The sequence below is a fragment of the Nycticebus coucang genome, chromosome 14 (assembly GCF_027406575.1).
Source record: "Nycticebus coucang isolate mNycCou1 chromosome 14, mNycCou1.pri, whole genome shotgun sequence".
NCBI classification, from domain to species: domain Eukaryota; kingdom Metazoa; phylum Chordata; class Mammalia; order Primates; family Lorisidae; genus Nycticebus; species Nycticebus coucang.
This window is the reverse complement of record NC_069793.1, coordinates 9,353,511-9,370,761: the sequence shown is the minus strand read 5'-3', so window position 1 is coordinate 9,370,761 and position 17,251 is coordinate 9,353,511. Positions and strand designations below refer to the sequence as shown.

Genomic DNA, 17,251 nt, shown 5'->3' with positions numbered 1-17,251 from the left:
GCGCATGCGCATACGCAGGCTTTGCCAACCCAACAGAGACCATTGGGCGGAACCGAAAGGTTAGTTGAGTAACTATTGGGTAGCCGCGGAGTAATTGGCGCAGAGCTCTTCCAGTGAGTTACGGGAGGTGGGGGAAAGATGAAGGCGTGGGCTCTGCGGTGCTAAAGCGAGAGTTCTGTGCTACCTAAGCACGCCCCGCTTGATCCGCCCCTTTTAGTCCTGGCTCTCCTGCGTCGCGAACTTCTCCAGGTCCCAACAGCCTCTACTTCCGGTTCAGTGCCCGGTGGAAGTATACCGAAAACCCTCCAGAACAGGCAGGAATAGTCGAAATAGGATAACGTCGTCTTTCTTAAAGTGACAGGTTCAAAGCAAGCAGGGTCAACTCTACTCAGAGATTATGAGAGTAACTGAGCTATTCTTAATCCAATCCTGGCTAAAGTTCCGGACAACGGTCTCAGGTTTTCGCCATTGGGGAAGAGATATGAAGAAATGGATTGTTTTCCAGGTGAGGGGAAGAAGAGAGCCTTAGACATGTTCCAAGAACTTGAGACGCAGCCAGTTCATTTTCCTCCAGTGTTACCCACCACCATCCCACTAGCTCTGCAAAGCACAGCTTCTCGTCCTCATATGAAAAGAATGAGGTTTAGAGTCCATGGATCAGACATTCCTACAACTTTGTAGCCAAGACCAGATTCGAGTTTGCCCACTCCCAAATGCAAGCTCTATAATCCCATTTTGCTGATGCAGATGCAGAGGGCAGAGATGGGCCGTCCTTAGCAGAGACCAATTTGGATTCTCTCGGCAGCGGAGCACCCAGCCCAGGGCTTCCTTTCTAGATCCCAAAGCCTGTTGTGATGGAGGGTCTGGGGCTACTCTTTTCCTCCTTCTGCCTCTTCTGGCCCGCCTACCCGGGAACTCCCCGCCCGGAGCCTCCGGGAGGGGAGCGGTGCAGCCCGCCCGCGTCATCTGATGCTGTTTCCTTCAGGAGGGAGAAGAGCGGAAAAAAGTGAAACTCCACCCTCCACCTCTGCCTCCCGCCCCCGGGGCCAAAGTACAAAGGGAGGAGGAAGAAGGGAACAGGGTCGGAGCCACTGGGCCAGAGGAGCCGGAGCCAGGAAGAGGCAGCTTCGGCCCAACTGAGGACGCTCCCTCCACCCTCTGAGCTAAAAGACTCAGCCGGAATTCAGGCCCCTGGAAGGCCCCACCTTACACTTGGCGAGTGCTGGAGCCAGGCTCCCAGGACTTCTGTGGGACCAGGGAAGCTCGAACCCCTCCAAGCCAGCCATGGTGAAGCACCGGAGGCCCCGGGGTCCCACACCCCCAGCCTGACTACACTGCCCTGGGTGCCCTCCTCCAGAAGCCGGAGATGCGGGGGGCCGGGAGGCAACACTCCTGGCTCCCCAGAGAGGCGTGGGTCTGGGGCTGAGGGCCAGGACTCGAATGCCCAGGTTCCAGGACTAGGGCCTCTGCACCCAGCAGTGTGGAGACCACGGGCACCCAGAGAAGGTCCTCCACGCATCCCAACACCGGCTCCCAACCATGGAGCCCCTGAAGAACCTCTTCCTCAAGAGCCCTCTGGGGTCATGGAATGGCAGTGGCAGTGGGGGCGGTGGGGGAGGTGGCGGAGGCCGGCCGGAGGGGTCTCCAAAGGCAGCAGCTTATGCCAACCCAGTGTGGACAGCCCTGTTTGACTATGAGCCCAGTGGACAGGATGAGTTGGCCCTAAGGAAGGGTGATCGTGTGGAGGTGCTGTCCCGGGATGCAGCCATCTCAGGAGATGAGGGCTGGTGGGCGGGCCAGGTAGGTGGCCAGGTGGGCATCTTTCCATCCAACTATGTGTCTCGGGGTGGTGGCCCACCACCCTGCGAGGTGGCCAGCTTCCAGGAGCTGCGGCTGGAGGAGGTGATCGGCATTGGTGGCTTTGGCAAGGTCTACCGTGGCAGCTGGCGAGGTGAGCTGGTGGCCGTGAAGGCAGCTCGCCAAGACCCTGATGAGGACATCAGTGTGACAGCTGAGAGCGTTCGTCAGGAGGCCCGGCTTTTCGCCATGCTGGCACATCCTAACATAATTGCCCTCAAGGCCGTGTGCCTGGAGGAGCCCAACCTGTGCCTGGTGATGGAGTATGCTGCTGGCGGGCCCCTGAGCCGTGCCCTGGCTGGGCGGCGTGTGCCCCCCCATGTGCTAGTCAACTGGGCTGTGCAGATTGCCCGTGGGATGCACTACCTGCACTGTGAGGCCCTCGTGCCGGTCATCCACCGCGACCTCAAATCCAACAACAGTGAGTTTGGGGGTATGGCTGGGAGGTGGCCTGGCCCAGGCACACACCTACTCTTAATCCTCAGCTAGGCCTAGCTAGAAATTACTAGAGGCAGGATAGCCTATCCTGGGGAGTCCCAGGTGAACAGGGATGCCCATGGCTCACACTGGGCCCAAAACAGGAGTCCAGGTTACCCGCAGAGTCCTTCTGCCCCAGCCTCAAGAAAAGACCTTGACCCCAGCCTGCAGCTGCAGCTTGGGCAAGTTAAAAAATTGGGCTCTCTCAGGTGGGCCATAAGCATCCTGCCCAATTATGGCTAAGAACTCCAGTAAGTCCCCTGGATGCTGGTACTACTTGTCTTCCCTCCCCTAAGTCCACCATAATGGTGTTGGTGCTCTGCCCTCCCCTCTCCTCATGGTGGGCAGTTCTTCTAGAACAGGTATCTCAAAGGAAACTCTCCCCCCATCCCCTGGCTGTCAAGGCTAAGGCCAGGGCTGGAATTCTGGCCCCACTGCTCCCTGGCTGCATGACCTCTGGCTGGTTATTTCAACTCAGAGCCTCAATCTCAGACTTCATAAAAAGAAAGGTGAAACAGGGCGGCGCCTCTGGCTCAAAGTGGTAGGGCGCCGGTCCCATATGCCGGAGGTGGCAGGTTCAAACCCAGCCCCTGCCAAAACCCACAAAAAAAAAAAAGAAAGAAAGAAAAGAAAGGTGAAACAGATTAATGGCCTGGGCAAACCCCAGCATAGACTGCCCTATACACAGTGGGTCTTTAGCAGTGGGTGAGGACATTTGAGAGCTGGACCTTCCTGGAACCAGCACTTGGGGTGGGAGACTCCATCTCCCATCATTTCAGACCCCATAGACACTGCCCATCACAGGCCTAAGATAAGTGAGCGACAGGTTCAGAGGACTTCCTGATGAAGGCAGCATTTAGAGAGCAAGGCATGGAGACCAGACCCACCACAGTAGGGGGTCACTAGGGCATGTGCCCTGTTGGAGACTTGGGTATAATCTGGAAAGCAGTGGAAGTGCAGGAGGGGGCCAGGCTCAGTCGCTAGAGAGACATGAAGTGTTCTTAGAGGGGTTGGGGGGGCAGGCAGCATGGATATTTTGAGGGGTTTTGCCTTGGCTGACAAGGGGCTGCTAGGGACCACAGTGGCAGGACCCAGTGATATCCAAGACCTTGGCAGGGCTGGAGGGGCAGAGGAGGCCTGCCAGGTCACACTACCCACTCTTCTAACCCATAGGACAGGGCAGTTCCCACTTGTCAGACTCAGTTGTGAGGCTTGGCCATCTAGGGACCCCTATTCCCTGCCCCAGCCTGGGGGGGATTCCCCGAAGGCCCGGGGGAGGGGACTCCCACGTTCTGTTTTTCCTCCGTTTTCTTTCCAGAAAAAATGGAACAATAGCCCAGACCCCTGCTCCCCACCCTCCCCATCGCTTCCTGTGTTTCCTGCTGCCCCTGAGCTGGCTTCCTGCCCCTGCTCCAGCCCCTGTTCCCTCCCTAGCCCAGCTGCCTGAAGGGCAGGAAAGAGCTGGGGGGTGGAGGAGTTGCCCCTGCTTCCCTCTCAAGAGTCTGGGTGGTGGTGGTGGTGAAGGGCAGGCAAGGTGCCTCAGTTTCTCTGAGAATAGCATGGAGTCTCACAGACCCCAGTCCTAGGCCCAAGTTGCTGTCTGCAGGATTGGGGTGGGGGGAGTCCCTGGGCTGGGGGGGCATGGGCAGGAAACAATGGCATGATTTTCCTGGACAATGGGGGCCTTGTGAGGAAGCCTGGTGGGGAGAGGAGGGGGAATTCTCCAGGCCCACGAGTCACAGGACTGACCAGCCAGCCTGGCCTGGACCTGACCTCCCACGGTTCTCCCCCATAGACCCCCCTCCCCATTTGGAGACCTGGCCCAGACCTCCCAAAAAGGAGAAGTAGGGACCATGGTAGAGAAGCGGAAGAGGCATGAGCTGCCTAGGCTACTCCTGAGCCTCACATAGGCCAATCCAGGGAGGGGCTGGTGGCCAGGTCCCTTTCAGAAGCCAAGGAGCCTTAAGGGGGTGCTGAGAAGCTGGCCCCAGCCTTGGCATCTCTAGTCCCTTCTCTGATCGCCCCTGACCTCCCATGCCTGAAGTCTATGTTGGATACCAGAACAGCAACTCGGGATGGGACAAATTTAAGGCAGATGCAGGCATCAAAGGAACATGGAGGAAAAGTAGAGGATGTGGAGGTGAGGATGAGGCTTAGCAGGTGTTAAGAATTGAGAGGGGAGCACTAGCAGAAAGGCTACAACTACAAAGAAGTCTCCAAACTTTGAGTAAGTTGCCCCTCTCTGGGCCTCAGATTCCCCAACTGAAAATGGGGAGAGTGGCCACCCAGCCTGAGATATTGGTACAGACAGTGCTTTGCCAGTCTGTGGAATCCCACAAATGGCTAGATACCAAGCCAGGAAGCAGCAAGGGTTGGTCTTCAAAAGAAGAGGTGGGCCCTGGCATCAGGGAGGGGCCTGTTCCTACTCTGCCCAGCTGCCAGCCTGTTGTGGTTCCTCTTTGGAAGGAGCTTGTGTGGGGCTTAGAATGGTCAGATTCTGAGCTTCCAGCAATCAGATCAGAGGCTGGTGTGAAGTTGGGGAGTTAGAGGTGACAGAGGATGCAGAGGAGAGATTGGATATGAGAGATGGAAACAGAGAATCTTTAGGACAGTTGGCATTTAGATCATCCCTGCAAGATGGCAGCCCCTGAGTGAAGGCTTTAAAAGTATGATCTGGACTCGGCACCCGTAGCTCAGTGGTTACAGCGCCAGCCACATATACTGGGGCTGATGGGTTTGAACCTAGCCTGAGTCTGCCAAACAACAATGACAACTACAATAAAAAAAAATAGGCGCCTGTGGCTCAGTCGGTAAGGCGCTGGCCCCATATACCGAGGGTGGCGGGTTCAAACCCGGCCCCGGCCAAACTGCAAAACCAAAAAAAATAGCCAGGCATTGTGGCGGGCGCCTGTAGTCCCAGCTACTTGGGAGGCTGAGGCAAGAGAATCGCTTAAGCCCATGAGTTGGAGGTTGCTGTGAGCTGTGTGAGGCCACGGCACTCTACCGAGGGCCATAAAATGAGACTGTCTCTACAAAAAAACAAAAATAGCCAGGCATTGTGGCAGGCACCAGTTGCCCCAGCTACTGGGGAGGCTGAGGCAAGAGAATCGCTTAAGCCCAAGAGTTTGAGGTTGCTGTGAGCTGTGACGCTACAGCACTGTACCAAGGGTGACATAGTAAGACTCTTATCTCCAAAAAAAAAAAGGACTTGGCGTCTGTAGCTCAGTGGCTAGGGCACCAGCCACATATACATCAGAGCTGGAGGGTTCAAATCCAGCCCAGGCCTGCCAAACAACAATAACAGCTACAACAACAAAAAAAAAGAAATAGCCGGGCATTGTGGCGGCCACCTATAGTCCTAGCTACTTGGGAGGCTGAGGCAAGAGAATCACTTAAGCTCAAGCATTTAGGGTTGCTGTGAGCTATGACGCCAAGGCACTCCACCAGGGCATCAGCTTGAGACTCTGTCTCAAAAAAAAAAAAAGTATGATCTGTTTAATACTTGTACCAGTGCTCTGAAGTAGGTTTTTGTGATCATCCTCAGCTTTACAAACTGTTCAGGACTCGGTCCCAGTCTGGCTCAGGAGTGGATTTCATGACCATTCTCTGAATTAGGAGGTATTGCAGGAAAATCTGCTGGGCACAGTGGGATGGTAAAAGGTGGTCACTGAGAGGGCCTGTGGACAGCCACAGATGAGCAGCTAAATTGCCTTTGTCTGGCCTAGAGTTCCAAATGTGGAAGATGCCAGTGGGGTGGGGGAAGCTGGCACCTGGATGAGGCTGAGCCAGCCTGGTGTGGTAGGCAGAGGTTGAGGAGAAGCTGGGCTTTGAGGAGCACCAGCATTGAAACAGCTGGTGGGGGTAGAGGGGTGTCACGAAACAGCCAAGGGCAGCAGGGAAGGACTGGGCAGGAGTGCAAAATATTTCCACAAGGCCTCCAACAACAGGATGAGGGGTTGTGGCTTTAGGCTTTGAAAATTGAGCCTGAGTACCCTAGTTCTCCCACCTCCTTTGAGAAGTTTTCCTTGACTCATCATGCTGTGTTAGTTCCTGTCCTTGTACCCCACCCTTAGTACCCTATGCTGCCCCCATTACAGCCCTGTCACCCTGGGCAGGAGAGCTGAGGGACATGCCTGACACATGTTCAGAAACATAGTTGACTTGAATATCACATCTCCTCTACAATGCAATTGGCTGTAATCAGAAAATAGAGAGCCCCTTCAAACCCTCAATACTTTTTTCTGATGCCCTCTTCCTGTTCCTTTACAACTTCTCTCACATGAGCCATTTTTGTCCTACTGAAAGATCTCTAAGTTGCTCCTTCTCCTCTCTGTACAGAGTATGGTGGCCCCATTTGGGGTCAAGCCATGAGCCCCTGCCAAGTCTGACCACCAATTCCTACATTTGCCCTATGCTTCTCCTTTGTGGCCAAGCTTTCTTAGATCCCACCCTTTCTCTTTCCTTCCAGCATTATTACTAGATATGTTTTGGAGTCTTTCCCTTGGGAGTGGCTGCATTACCCAAAATGTGAGGTGGGCACCAGGGGCCCCTAGTACTTGCTGGGTTTCATTTCTCACCAGAGGGTTCCCTTCTGCTCCCCACCTTCATGTGGGCTCTGATTGACACTCCTGCCTCAACAAAATGATAAGATATTCATGGATTTCTCTTGAAATCAAAGCCACAGACACTGAGTGCCTGACACATTGCCAGTTTTTATTTGGTGTAGTATTAAGGAAAAGTTAGAAAAAATTAGCCAGCTGTGTAGCATACCCCTATAGTCCCTGAGGCAGGAAGATCACTTGAACCCAGAGTTAGTTATGATCCCACCACTGCTCTCTAGCCTGGGTGACAGAGGAGGACCCTCTTAAAAAAATGTTAGCTGGCTTTGGAGCCACACAAACTAGGTTAGAATCTCTGCATTATTTGCTGTATTACCTTAGCCAAATCACTTCCCTGTGCAGTTTCCTCATCTGTAAAATGGGAATATTATTCTCTGACTGAATTCTCTGACTGAACCAAATGGCTTTCTTTGAGTGCTAGAGCTGAGTGTAAAATGTATGGTCTCTAGTAGACCTTTAGAAAATGTATCCCTTAGGGCGGCGCCTGTGGCTCAGTGAGTAGGGCGCCAGACCCACATGCCGAGGGTGGCGGGTTCAGACCCAGCCCCGGCCAAACTGCAACAAAAAAATAGCCGGGTGTTGTGGCCAGCGCCTGTAGTCCCAGCTGCTTGGGAGGCTGAGGCAAGAGAATCACGTAAGCCCAAGAATAGAGGTTGCTGTGAGCCGTGTGACGCCACGGCACTCTACCCGAGGGCGGTACAGTGAGACTCTGTCTCTACAAAAAAAAAAAAGAAAAAGAAAATGTATCCCTTGGCTTGGCACCTGTAGGTCAGTGGCTAGGGTGCCAGCCACATACACTAGAGCTAGCAGGTTCGAATCCAGCCCTGGCCTGCCAAACAACAATGACGACTACAACCAAAAAGTAGCCAGGTGTCATGGCAGGTGCCCGTAGTCCCAGCTACTTGGGAGGCTGAGGCAAGAGAATCGCTTAAGCCAGGAGTTGGAGGTTGCTGTGAGCTGTGATGTCACAGCACTCTACTCAGGGCAACAGCTTGAGACTGTCTCAAAAAAAAATGTGTCCCAGAGTTGTTATTCTTCTCTGATTCTATTCTACCTCCAGCTGTGCTCTCCAGGTCAGGATCTAGACCCATTCATCTTTGTGCCCAGCTTGAATGTCTGTCCAATGACATTTTACCCACAGCTCTTCCCTTGTCCCCACTGCCTGATCCTGGAGAATCCACAATCCTGCCCCTCTTCTTCCCTAGTTCTGCTGCTGCAGCCCATTGAAGGTGACGACATGGAGCACAAGACTCTGAAGATCACTGACTTTGGCCTGGCCCGAGAGTGGCACAAAACCACGCAAATGAGTGCTGCAGGCACCTATGCCTGGATGGCCCCGGAAGTTATCAAGGCCTCCACCTTCTCTAAGGGCAGCGATGTCTGGAGGTGTGGCTCTGCTAGAGGCTGGGCAGGGTTTGGTATGAGACTGCAGAGAACACAAGTGGCTACCTAAGTCTAGGGCTGAACAGACAGGCTGAGCCCAGGGGAAGGGACTCAAACCATTTAGTTAATGGTTGCTTTTCAGTGAAGTGTAAATGGACACAGGAAGGGAACAGACTCTTTGTTTCACCCACAGCTTTGGGGTGCTGCTATGGGAACTGCTGACTGGGGAGGTGCCCTACCGTGGCATTGACTGTCTTGCTGTGGCCTATGGCGTGGCTGTTAACAAGCTCACACTACCCATCCCATCTACCTGTCCCGAGCCCTTCGCACAGCTAATGGCCGGTAAGAGGGCGGGACGGGGTAGGTGAGGGACAGAGTTCCCTAGCTCAGGAGATCCCCCCTTTTTAATTTGTGCCCCCTCCACGCCGTGCCCCTAGAGTGCTGGGCGCAGGACCCCCACCGCAGACCCGACTTCGCCTCCATCCTGCAGCAGTTGGAGGCGCTAGAGGCGCAGGTCCTGCGGGAAATGCCGCGGGACTCCTTCCATTCCATGCAGGAAGGCTGGAAACGCGAAATCCAGGGCCTCTTCGACGAGCTGCGGGCCAAGGAAAAGGTGCGAGGATTTGAGGGCCCAGGGTTGGACAGAGTTCATTCCTGATCTCTATACAGTAGAGAGTTGGGGCCGGGGTCGGGGCCAGGCTGACCCCACCCCTTCGCTGTCCGGAAAGCAGGAACTACTGAGTCGCGAGGAGGAGCTGACGCGCGCGGCGCGCGAGCAGCGGTCACAAGCGGAGCAGCTGCGGCGGCGCGAGCACCTGTTGGCCCAGTGGGAGCTAGAGGTGTTCGAGCGCGAGCTGACGCTGCTACTGCAGCAGGTGGACCGCGAACGGCCGCACGTGCGGCGCCGGCGAGGCACCTTCAAGCGCAGCAAGCTCAGGGCGCGCGACGGCGGCGAGCGCATAAGCATGCCTCTCGGTAAGGGATTCGCCCGGCAATTGGTGGCGTGGGCGGAGGGTTGGTGCGGGGCCAGGCTTGGGTAGTGAGTGCACTGGGATTGGTTTAGGGTGTTGGTGGGCGGGACGATAAGCTGAAGACTGGAAGTGCTAGGACCAGGAGTGGTTTTTTTCTGTCTGTGGGCGGGTTCTAGAAGAAATATTTGCGTGTTGGTCCCGGAGTGGCTGCGGCCAGAAGTGGCGGTCTCACGAAAGTTCTGGGAAGGCCTTGAGGGTCGGGCTTGGTGGTCCTCTCGCCAGCAGTTTTCCGACTTCTGCGCTTTTCCAGGAGATAGAGTCCAGCCTGTCGGTTTTCCGTATTCAGAGCCTGCGGCCCAAGGCGGCAGTGAGGCTAGTCCCAGTCACACAGCCCCCGTACCACTACCTGCGTGGCTTGGGAGCCGGCCAAGGGCCCCCTGTAGGTTGGGGTTCTGCCTCTTTTTCACCGCACTCCTACTCCCTGCCTCCCCCTGCCCAAACCCCAGACTTCAAGCACCGCATCACCGTGCAGGCCTCCCCCGGCCTTGACCGGAGAAGAAACGTCTTTGAGGTCGGAGCTGGAGATTCGCCCACTTTCCCGCGGTTCCGGGCCATACAGTGTAAGAAACCTCACTTACCGGGATCCTGTGAGCTCAAGAGTTCGAGACCAGCCTGAGCAAGAGCTCATTAAAAAGAAAAAAAAAAGGGGGGGGTTTAATAAAACGAAATTTACAAAAGAAACCTCACTTCCCTACCCATCCATCTCGCAGCCCCTTATCTGTAAAACGTCATCCTTGGAGGTGGAGCCCACCAACTGTCCCCCCTTTCTCCCCACCCCTAGGCTCCCTGTCCTAGACTTACCATTACCTGAGTTCATCAAGCAGCATTTATTTTATTTTTTTGTCAGAAAATCGTATGATACTATGTGTTAATTGCTCACAATAATTATGTTAAGTAGTTGTTATTTATTATTGTATAAATTTTATAGATGAGAAAAGTGAAAAAGGTATCTTGCTCCACATCTATTAAGTATCAGAGCCAGAATTTAAACCCAGGCAGTTTGTGTCAGTGTCTATACTAAGCAACAAATGTCAGCTGAAGGACTAGATGAGGTGCCCTACCCCACTGCTGGCCCCAAGACCCATCTATCTCACCGAAAACCCACTCTGGGAGTGTCATGCGGGCTAGCCTGTTCCCCATCCTCTAAGAGACGGCCCTGAAGCCTGACTGTCATGATGGGCAGAGAACAAGGTTCAGCTCAGATTGCATCTGATTCCCTCCCAATAGTGGAACCTGCAGAGCCGGGCCAGGCATGGGGCCGCCAGTCCCCCCGCCGTCTGGAAGACTCAAGCAACGGAGAGAGGCGAGCTTGCTGGGCCTGGGGTCCCAGTTCCCCCAAGCCTGGGGAAGCCCTGAATGGGAGGTGAGTGTCCCCCACCCTAGCATTATCTGTTTCCCCCAAGTCCTAAGATTCATGAAGCATCCCTCCTTCACCCTCCTCCCATCACCAGGAGAAGATCCCGGATGGACGAAGCCACTTGGTACCTGGATTCAGATGACTCCTCCCCCTTAGGGTCTCCTTCCACACCCCCAACACTCAATGGTGAGTGGACTTGCTTCCCCTCAGCAGGATCTTACTGAGCTCTTTCTATGGGCATCTTGGGGAGGCCATGAGAGGCTTGCAAGTAGAGCAGGAATCCTGCCCTGATAGTTTTCAGTCTAGAGACTGGGAGATGGAGGCTGAGACAGGACAGGGCCAGTCCTACAACCCAGATCTGACCAACAAGCCCACAATCGAGCTGCATACAGCCCAGGCTTCTGGGGGTCCACAGCCTGGTACCCCTGTTCAGACCCAGTCTGTAAGAGGGCTCTTCCCTGGCCCTGTGGTAGCCTCTATGCCCTTAGCAGGCTCTTGGGAGGAAAGGAAGACAGAATGCTATCCCCCATTTGATACCTAAGGGAAGGGAAGTCCCCAGAGAGAGGAAGGAAACTGTACATGTGGGGTGGAGCCAGACAAGTGCTACACTGTGCTTCTGGAGAGCCTGTAGGTGGAGAAGAGAATAAGATGGCTGAGAAGGCGGGAGTCATGGTCCTATTCTCACTGCATCATGTTCTCCATGATAATAACAGCACTATGCACTATTATGTGCTAGGCATTCCATCCAAGCATCCCTGTGAGGGAGGTGTTACTGTTATCCCCAGCTTAGAGATAAGGAAACTTAGGTTCTGAGAAGGAAGTAATCTACCTAAAATGCCCAGCTAAGGATTTGAACTCAGGGAAGGACTTTGGTTCCCATGCTCATAATGACCTTTCTTGGGAGCTTTCACTTGAAGAAAGAGTTTCTTACATACAAACTGCTCCAGAAGCTAGAGGGTCTGGCAGAGACCAGGACTCCAGCAGAAGGATGAGGGTTCAGCTCAACACTGCCCAGCTTTGGCAGGAACTAGAAAGTTATGCCCTCCCTTGCTTGGGGATCCCTGTGTCAACCCAGGGACCATCTTCAGAACCCCGGTCCTACCTGCTGCTCACAGCCATCATCTAAGACCCACTTAGCTGCTCTCAGACCTGAATCCTTGTTGCTAAAGCAAACAATTTAGACTCATTCCTCACCCCACCCCACCCAGCCTGACCTATCCACCATCACCTGAGCTACATTCAATAGTAACAATATCAGCTAACATTTGTTGGATCTCTTCTATGTACCAGACAATTCTATGAAGTGGGTATTGGTATTAGCTCCATTTTTTCAGTGAAGGGGACAGAGAGGTTATGTGGTTTAATGGAAGGCACCCAGCAGAGCAGAGATTTGAACCGAGGTCTGACTCCAGAGGCAGGGCCCTGGATCCCCGTGTGCTATACCTTCTTCTGCTCCAGCAGTTGTACTGCCCAAGCTGGCTATGCTGCAGGGACTAAACTGAGAATCAGAAGACCAAGGGGGCTTCTTGGATTCACTTGCTCTGGAATGTACCAGGCCAAAAGGCTTAGTAGAGAACTTGAGGTCCTGTCAACCCAGCTGTGTAGGTCAAAGCAGCCCGGACACTGTTCTTCAGAGCCCTTTGATCTTGCCCTTACTGAGCTCCTAGGGGCAGGCACACAGGGCCTAAACTCTATCCTTTTCAAATATGTCCCTTTATCTGAAAGCAGATAACTTGCCTCAGCCCAGACGTGGTTCCCCTATCCCAATCCCACACTCTAGCCACTGTCTGGAGCCATGAGAGTACATGACCTTGACCTTGCAACCACCCATGGAGTCAGAAGCCTGGCTGAGAATCAAAGACTAGGATCTCATGGAGGTCCCAGACCCTGTGAGATTGTCCCAAGCATAAGCCATACTGTCGGGAGCCACATCTCCATCCACCCAGCTTGTCCTCTGCTGGATGTCCTGGCCCCTAGGGAACTGGTCACAGTGAGTTGCACATTGATGGGGCGCATTCAGCCTACACTGACAGAGACTGCCCTGTGAAGCTTGTTGCCTGGAACCACTAACTACCAAATCACCATGTCCTCTCCATGACACCCCGTGGAAGCAATTTCACCTTTATCTCTGGATCAAGAATAGTTTTGCTGCTTTCTCCCAAACAACAGGGTTGCCAACTCTTTCTGCTAGGAAGAGCCTAGCAGATTTATGAGCCAGGCATCAGCGTGTTAACTGTCAACACTATCCTAAGGTGAATTTGCATCCCTTTAAAAGCCCAGCGAAGGCCATACTTTCTTCTAGTGACATGGCTGTTTCTAGAACCAAGGAGGGAATCTGACAAAATTGGGGCTACTAGAGGCCATCTTAGATCCACCCCTCCCCACCTCCTTAATGACTGGTTTTCCGATAATACCCCAGGTGGTCTAAAATGGGGTGTTAGACTCAAAGATAGGACACCGAGGTCTTGACATCTAGGGTAGAGTCTGGTTGGAAAGTGGTGGAGTGCCGAGGCTCTGCTGCCCCTACCTGGGATGAGGCCAGCTGTATCCCTCCCTGGCTATACAGCCTTACGCAAGTCTGTTACCTCTCCAAGCCTGGGATGCCTGGGGCATAAGGATCAGACAACACCCCCAAATCATTCAGTTCAGGCCTGGCACAGACATGTGCTCTATAAACTAGTTGGGACTATGAGCAAGGCTCTACCTCTCTGAGCCTCAGTTTCCTCATTTCTGGAATAGGGACAGTGATGTGTGAGTAAGGGTTGTACCTGACAGAGGGGACTCTGAGCCATGTCCTGGTTCAGAGCAAAGGCTCATTCTTCCCAGGCTTGCATGTCTTAGGGTTGTTGGGGTTAACTTGCATTCTGTAAGCTACAAGTGGAGTGGGGACAGTGGGCAGAAGGGCCAGAGCTGCCAAGCCAGGAAGTGGGTGGGCACAGAGCAGAGGGTGCTGGTTTCACTCAGTGGGGCCAAACCTGCCCCTCAGCCTGGAGTTGCCCTGGGCTGACCATTGAGGCCTCTGTGGTCCATTGTGATCTGCCTCCTCTTGGGCCCCCGTCATGTCATTTCTGGGCTCCAAGGCCCCTGGCTGCTTCCCAGGCTTTGCTCCTGCTAGTTCCTTGGCCTGCACTGCCCTCCTTACAGCCCCCATCTTGTGAAAGCCTGGAATGTGGGTGTGTGATTGGGGATACTTAAGTGGGCTGGGGAGCGGGGAAGCCATGAAAGATGATGGTGGGGTATAGAACTCAGTCCTTGTTCCAAGACCACTAAGGGGTCCACAGAAGACACAGCAACGGCCACCTAATGTCTGCCATTCCTGGCCATAGGTAACACCTCACGTCCAAGCCCAGAGCCTGAGGAGCCAAAGCGGCCCAGCCCAGCAGAGCGCAGCAGCAGCTCCGGGACACCCAGGCTGATTGAGCGGGCACTGCTACGTGGCACTGCCCTGCTCGCCTCGCTGGGCCTGGGCCGGGATCTGCAGCCTCCAGGGAGCCGGGAACCCCCACTGACGCCCCCTACACTGGTGCCCACGCCATGCCCTGCCGAGCTGCCTCCTTCCCCACTTATGTGCCTTTCACCCAAGGTGCTGGGTACCCCACCCACCCCTGCACCTCTGCTACTGGACCTGGGTGTCCCTGCAGGCCAGCGGTCGGCCAAGAGCCCCCGGCGTGAGGAGGAGACACGTAGTAAGTGGCCCAAAGACTAGCCTGTTGTCTGGATTTAAGATGGGGGCATCCAGAGCAGGGCCACATGCCACAGCTATCTGCTGGACCCCTAACTGAGGCTTGAGGTCCTGGAGAGCATGTGGGGAGCTGAGTTCTACATTCAGCCAAGGGTCAGGGACTGGGTGGGACTGAGCTAAGCCAGTCATGAAATAAGAGAAGTAATAATAACGCTGTTGGCAGCAAATGCCCATCGGTTGCTTACTGTGTCAGGCGCTATTTGTGGTGCTCTAGAAATATAATTTATCACAACAACCTGTGAACGAAGTGCTCTTATAATACCTGTTTTTGTTTCCTTTTGTTGTTTTTTTTGAGAGAGTCTCCCTCTGTTGCCCAGGCTAGAGTGTCATGGTATCAGCCTACGTCACAGCAATCTCAAACTCCTAGTCCTCCTGCCTCAGTCTCCCATAGTGCTAAGATTACAGGCGTGAGCCACCACAACCAGCAATACCTGTTTTTAGATGAGGAAATTTAAGGCACAGAGATTAAGGGACTCTCAGAGTTCCACAACTAGTACCCTGTTTCCCCCAAAATAAGACATCCTCCGAAAATAAGACCTACTTACAGGAAAGATAAGACGTTCCCTGAAAATAAGACCTAGCGCATCTTTGGGAGCACACCTTAAAATACACTGTCTTATTTTCGGGGAAACAGGGTAAGTGGCAGGGCTGGGATCCAAGGCCAGGGCAGGTGTGCTCCACAGGCCTTGCTCTTAACCATTACAGAATAAACAGATGAACCACCAGGTCATGAAGGGCCAAGGAGGTTGAGTCAAGTAGCTTCTGATACAAATGGGGAAACTGAGGCTCAGACCAGGGCCATGCCTCCTGGGAACTAACCCTGTGCTCTTTCCATATCCTCATAGGAGGCACTGTCTCACCTCCACCAGGGACATCACGCTCTGCTCCTGGCACCCCAGGCACCCCACGCTCACCGCCCCTGGGCCTCATAAGTCGACCTCGGCCCTCACCCCTCCGCAGCCGCATTGACCCATGGAGCTTTGTGTCAGCTGGGCCACGGCCTTCACCCATGCCCTCACCACAGCCTGCACCCCGCCGGGCCCCCTGGACCTTATTTCCAGACTCAGACCCCTTCTGGGACTCTCCACCTGCCAACCCCTTCCGGGGAGGCCCCCAGGACTGCAGAGCGCAGACCAAAGACATGGGTGCCCAGGCCCCATGGACACCGGAGGCGGGGCCTTGAAGGGGTCAGGCCACTACCCATGCTCCAGCCACTTAGAGGAGCCACAGCATACACTGGAATGGGAACCAGGCCAGCCTCTGTGGTTGCCTAGCTTCCCCCCAGGGACTCTACCCCCTCTGGGGGTCAGGAACACTACACTGCACAGGAAGCCTTCACACTGGACGGGGGGCCTACACCCCCTACACCTGCAAACTGTAGGTCCCCCCTGACTTACCTGCCCCCTAATGGGGCCCGACACTGTACCCAGCTGGTTGGGAGGACCAGAGCCTGTCTCAGGGAATTGCCTCCAGAGGTGGTGCAGGGAGGAGGGGAGGTGAAGGGGAGAGGGGCTGACCTCAGCTGTCACCAGCACTTTTGACCAAGTCCTGCTACTGTGGCCCCTGCCCCATGACTTAGTCCCTCAACCCCACTGCCCTCGGGGTCACCTGCAGCTGGGGCTCTCTGGGTCCCTTTCTGCTGCCCCACCCAGGGTTGGGGCCTTAGCCTTGGGATCCAATGAAGCCAAATAAACTCATAAGCCGTTGCCCCAAATGCAGCCTGTCATCTTCCTTGGAAGTAACCAGCAAACTCAACTTATTATGTGACCCTGATGTCCTCATGCCTCCCCCACACACACAATGGGCAGTTGGCTTGGGCCTAGTCCAAGTTGCCTTGCATTTCACCCCTCTGGGACCAACGCCACCAACCTCCTCAGGCTCTCCTACATCCACATGCTGGCTTCACCCACTTCACCACCCTTGCCAGCACTTTCCTGCTCCACGTATTTGCAAGTGCCATTCCCATCCTTCAAGTGACTTGCCCTGACCCTCGCTGTTGCTGGGTAGTCCCTGCTTAACCTTTGGGCTCAGCTGCAACATCACCCTCGTCCCCAGGATACCTTCCCTGGCCATGCTGTCCCCACCCAGATGGATCTTTGAGCTCAGAAGTCCACATTCCTCTGAGTTTTCCCTGGCTTTGTTTCAGAGATCCCACAGTCTGGACACATGAGGAATAAGCTCCATACACCTCTGAGCAAGGTGACCTACTCTGGCACCTGGCACCACGGACACTGCTCTTGGGACTAGGGGGTTCTGTGGACGAGCACTCCCATGCAGTGGCCTAGGGTTTGGCTCCTCCATGGTTATGGTGGTTGCAGGAGTTGTAGCCCATGCTCCTCCCTCCCCCAGCACCCCATGGCAGCCAGACTGTGTCTGCAGTTCAGGAGGGTGGGGAGCCAGGAGGGTGGGCACAAAGCTGCTCAGGAAGGACCACAAAGGAAGGCCAGAACATCATCTATCCAGGGCACTCTGGACACCCTGAGTCCTCTCCTTACCTCTCACCTCTGCTCCCACCTGATCCATCCTAAATGCCACCATTTCTTTCCCACTTTACTGCCCAGGCCACTGCCGTTCCATCCAGGATGACCCCTTAGGTCTTCTAGACCACACTTGTCCTCAAGGGCCTGTGGTGTCCTCTACCTTCCCCAGTCCCACTGTAGCCAGCCCCCCTTGTTCGTCCCATACCCCAAGCTTGTTCCCACCTGGACTGGTCTCTTCTTGTTTCCCACCTGAAGTGTCGTCTCCTTAGGGAGATTTCCCAGTAAGATACCATTTCCCCCAGGAG

The 17,251-nt window shown here is 54.6% G+C and overlaps 1 protein-coding gene across 1 annotated transcript; it reads left to right on the top strand.

Annotated features, from left to right (window-relative positions):
• Window positions 1-620: 620 nt before the first annotated feature.
• On the top strand, window positions 621-16,180 carry MAP3K11 (mitogen-activated protein kinase kinase kinase 11). The gene is made up of 10 exons (XM_053561717.1): window positions 621-2,278; window positions 8,159-8,339; window positions 8,530-8,678; window positions 8,774-8,949; window positions 9,068-9,311; window positions 9,814-9,927; window positions 10,595-10,730; window positions 10,819-10,910; window positions 14,051-14,410; window positions 15,312-16,180. The coding sequence occupies exons 1-10, from the start codon at window positions 1,540-1,542 to the stop codon at window positions 15,647-15,649; spliced, it is 2,529 nt and encodes an 842-aa protein (XP_053417692.1). The 5' UTR covers window positions 621-1,539; the 3' UTR covers window positions 15,650-16,180.
• The last annotated feature ends 1,071 nt before the right edge of the window (window positions 16,181-17,251 follow it).

Excerpts from the sequence above, each read along its gene's own strand:
- MAP3K11 (XM_053561717.1), top strand. The coding sequence starts at position 1,540 with ATGGAGCCCCTGAAGAACCTCTTCCTCAAGAGCCCTCTGGGGTCATGG. Across the intron at positions 9,312-9,813 it reads GCGCATAAGCATGCCTCTCG|ACTTCAAGCACCGCATCACC; the intron begins GTAAGGGATTCG and ends CCCAAACCCCAG. Across the intron at positions 9,928-10,594 it reads GCGGTTCCGGGCCATACAGT|TGGAACCTGCAGAGCCGGGC; the intron begins GTAAGAAACCTC and ends CCCTCCCAATAG.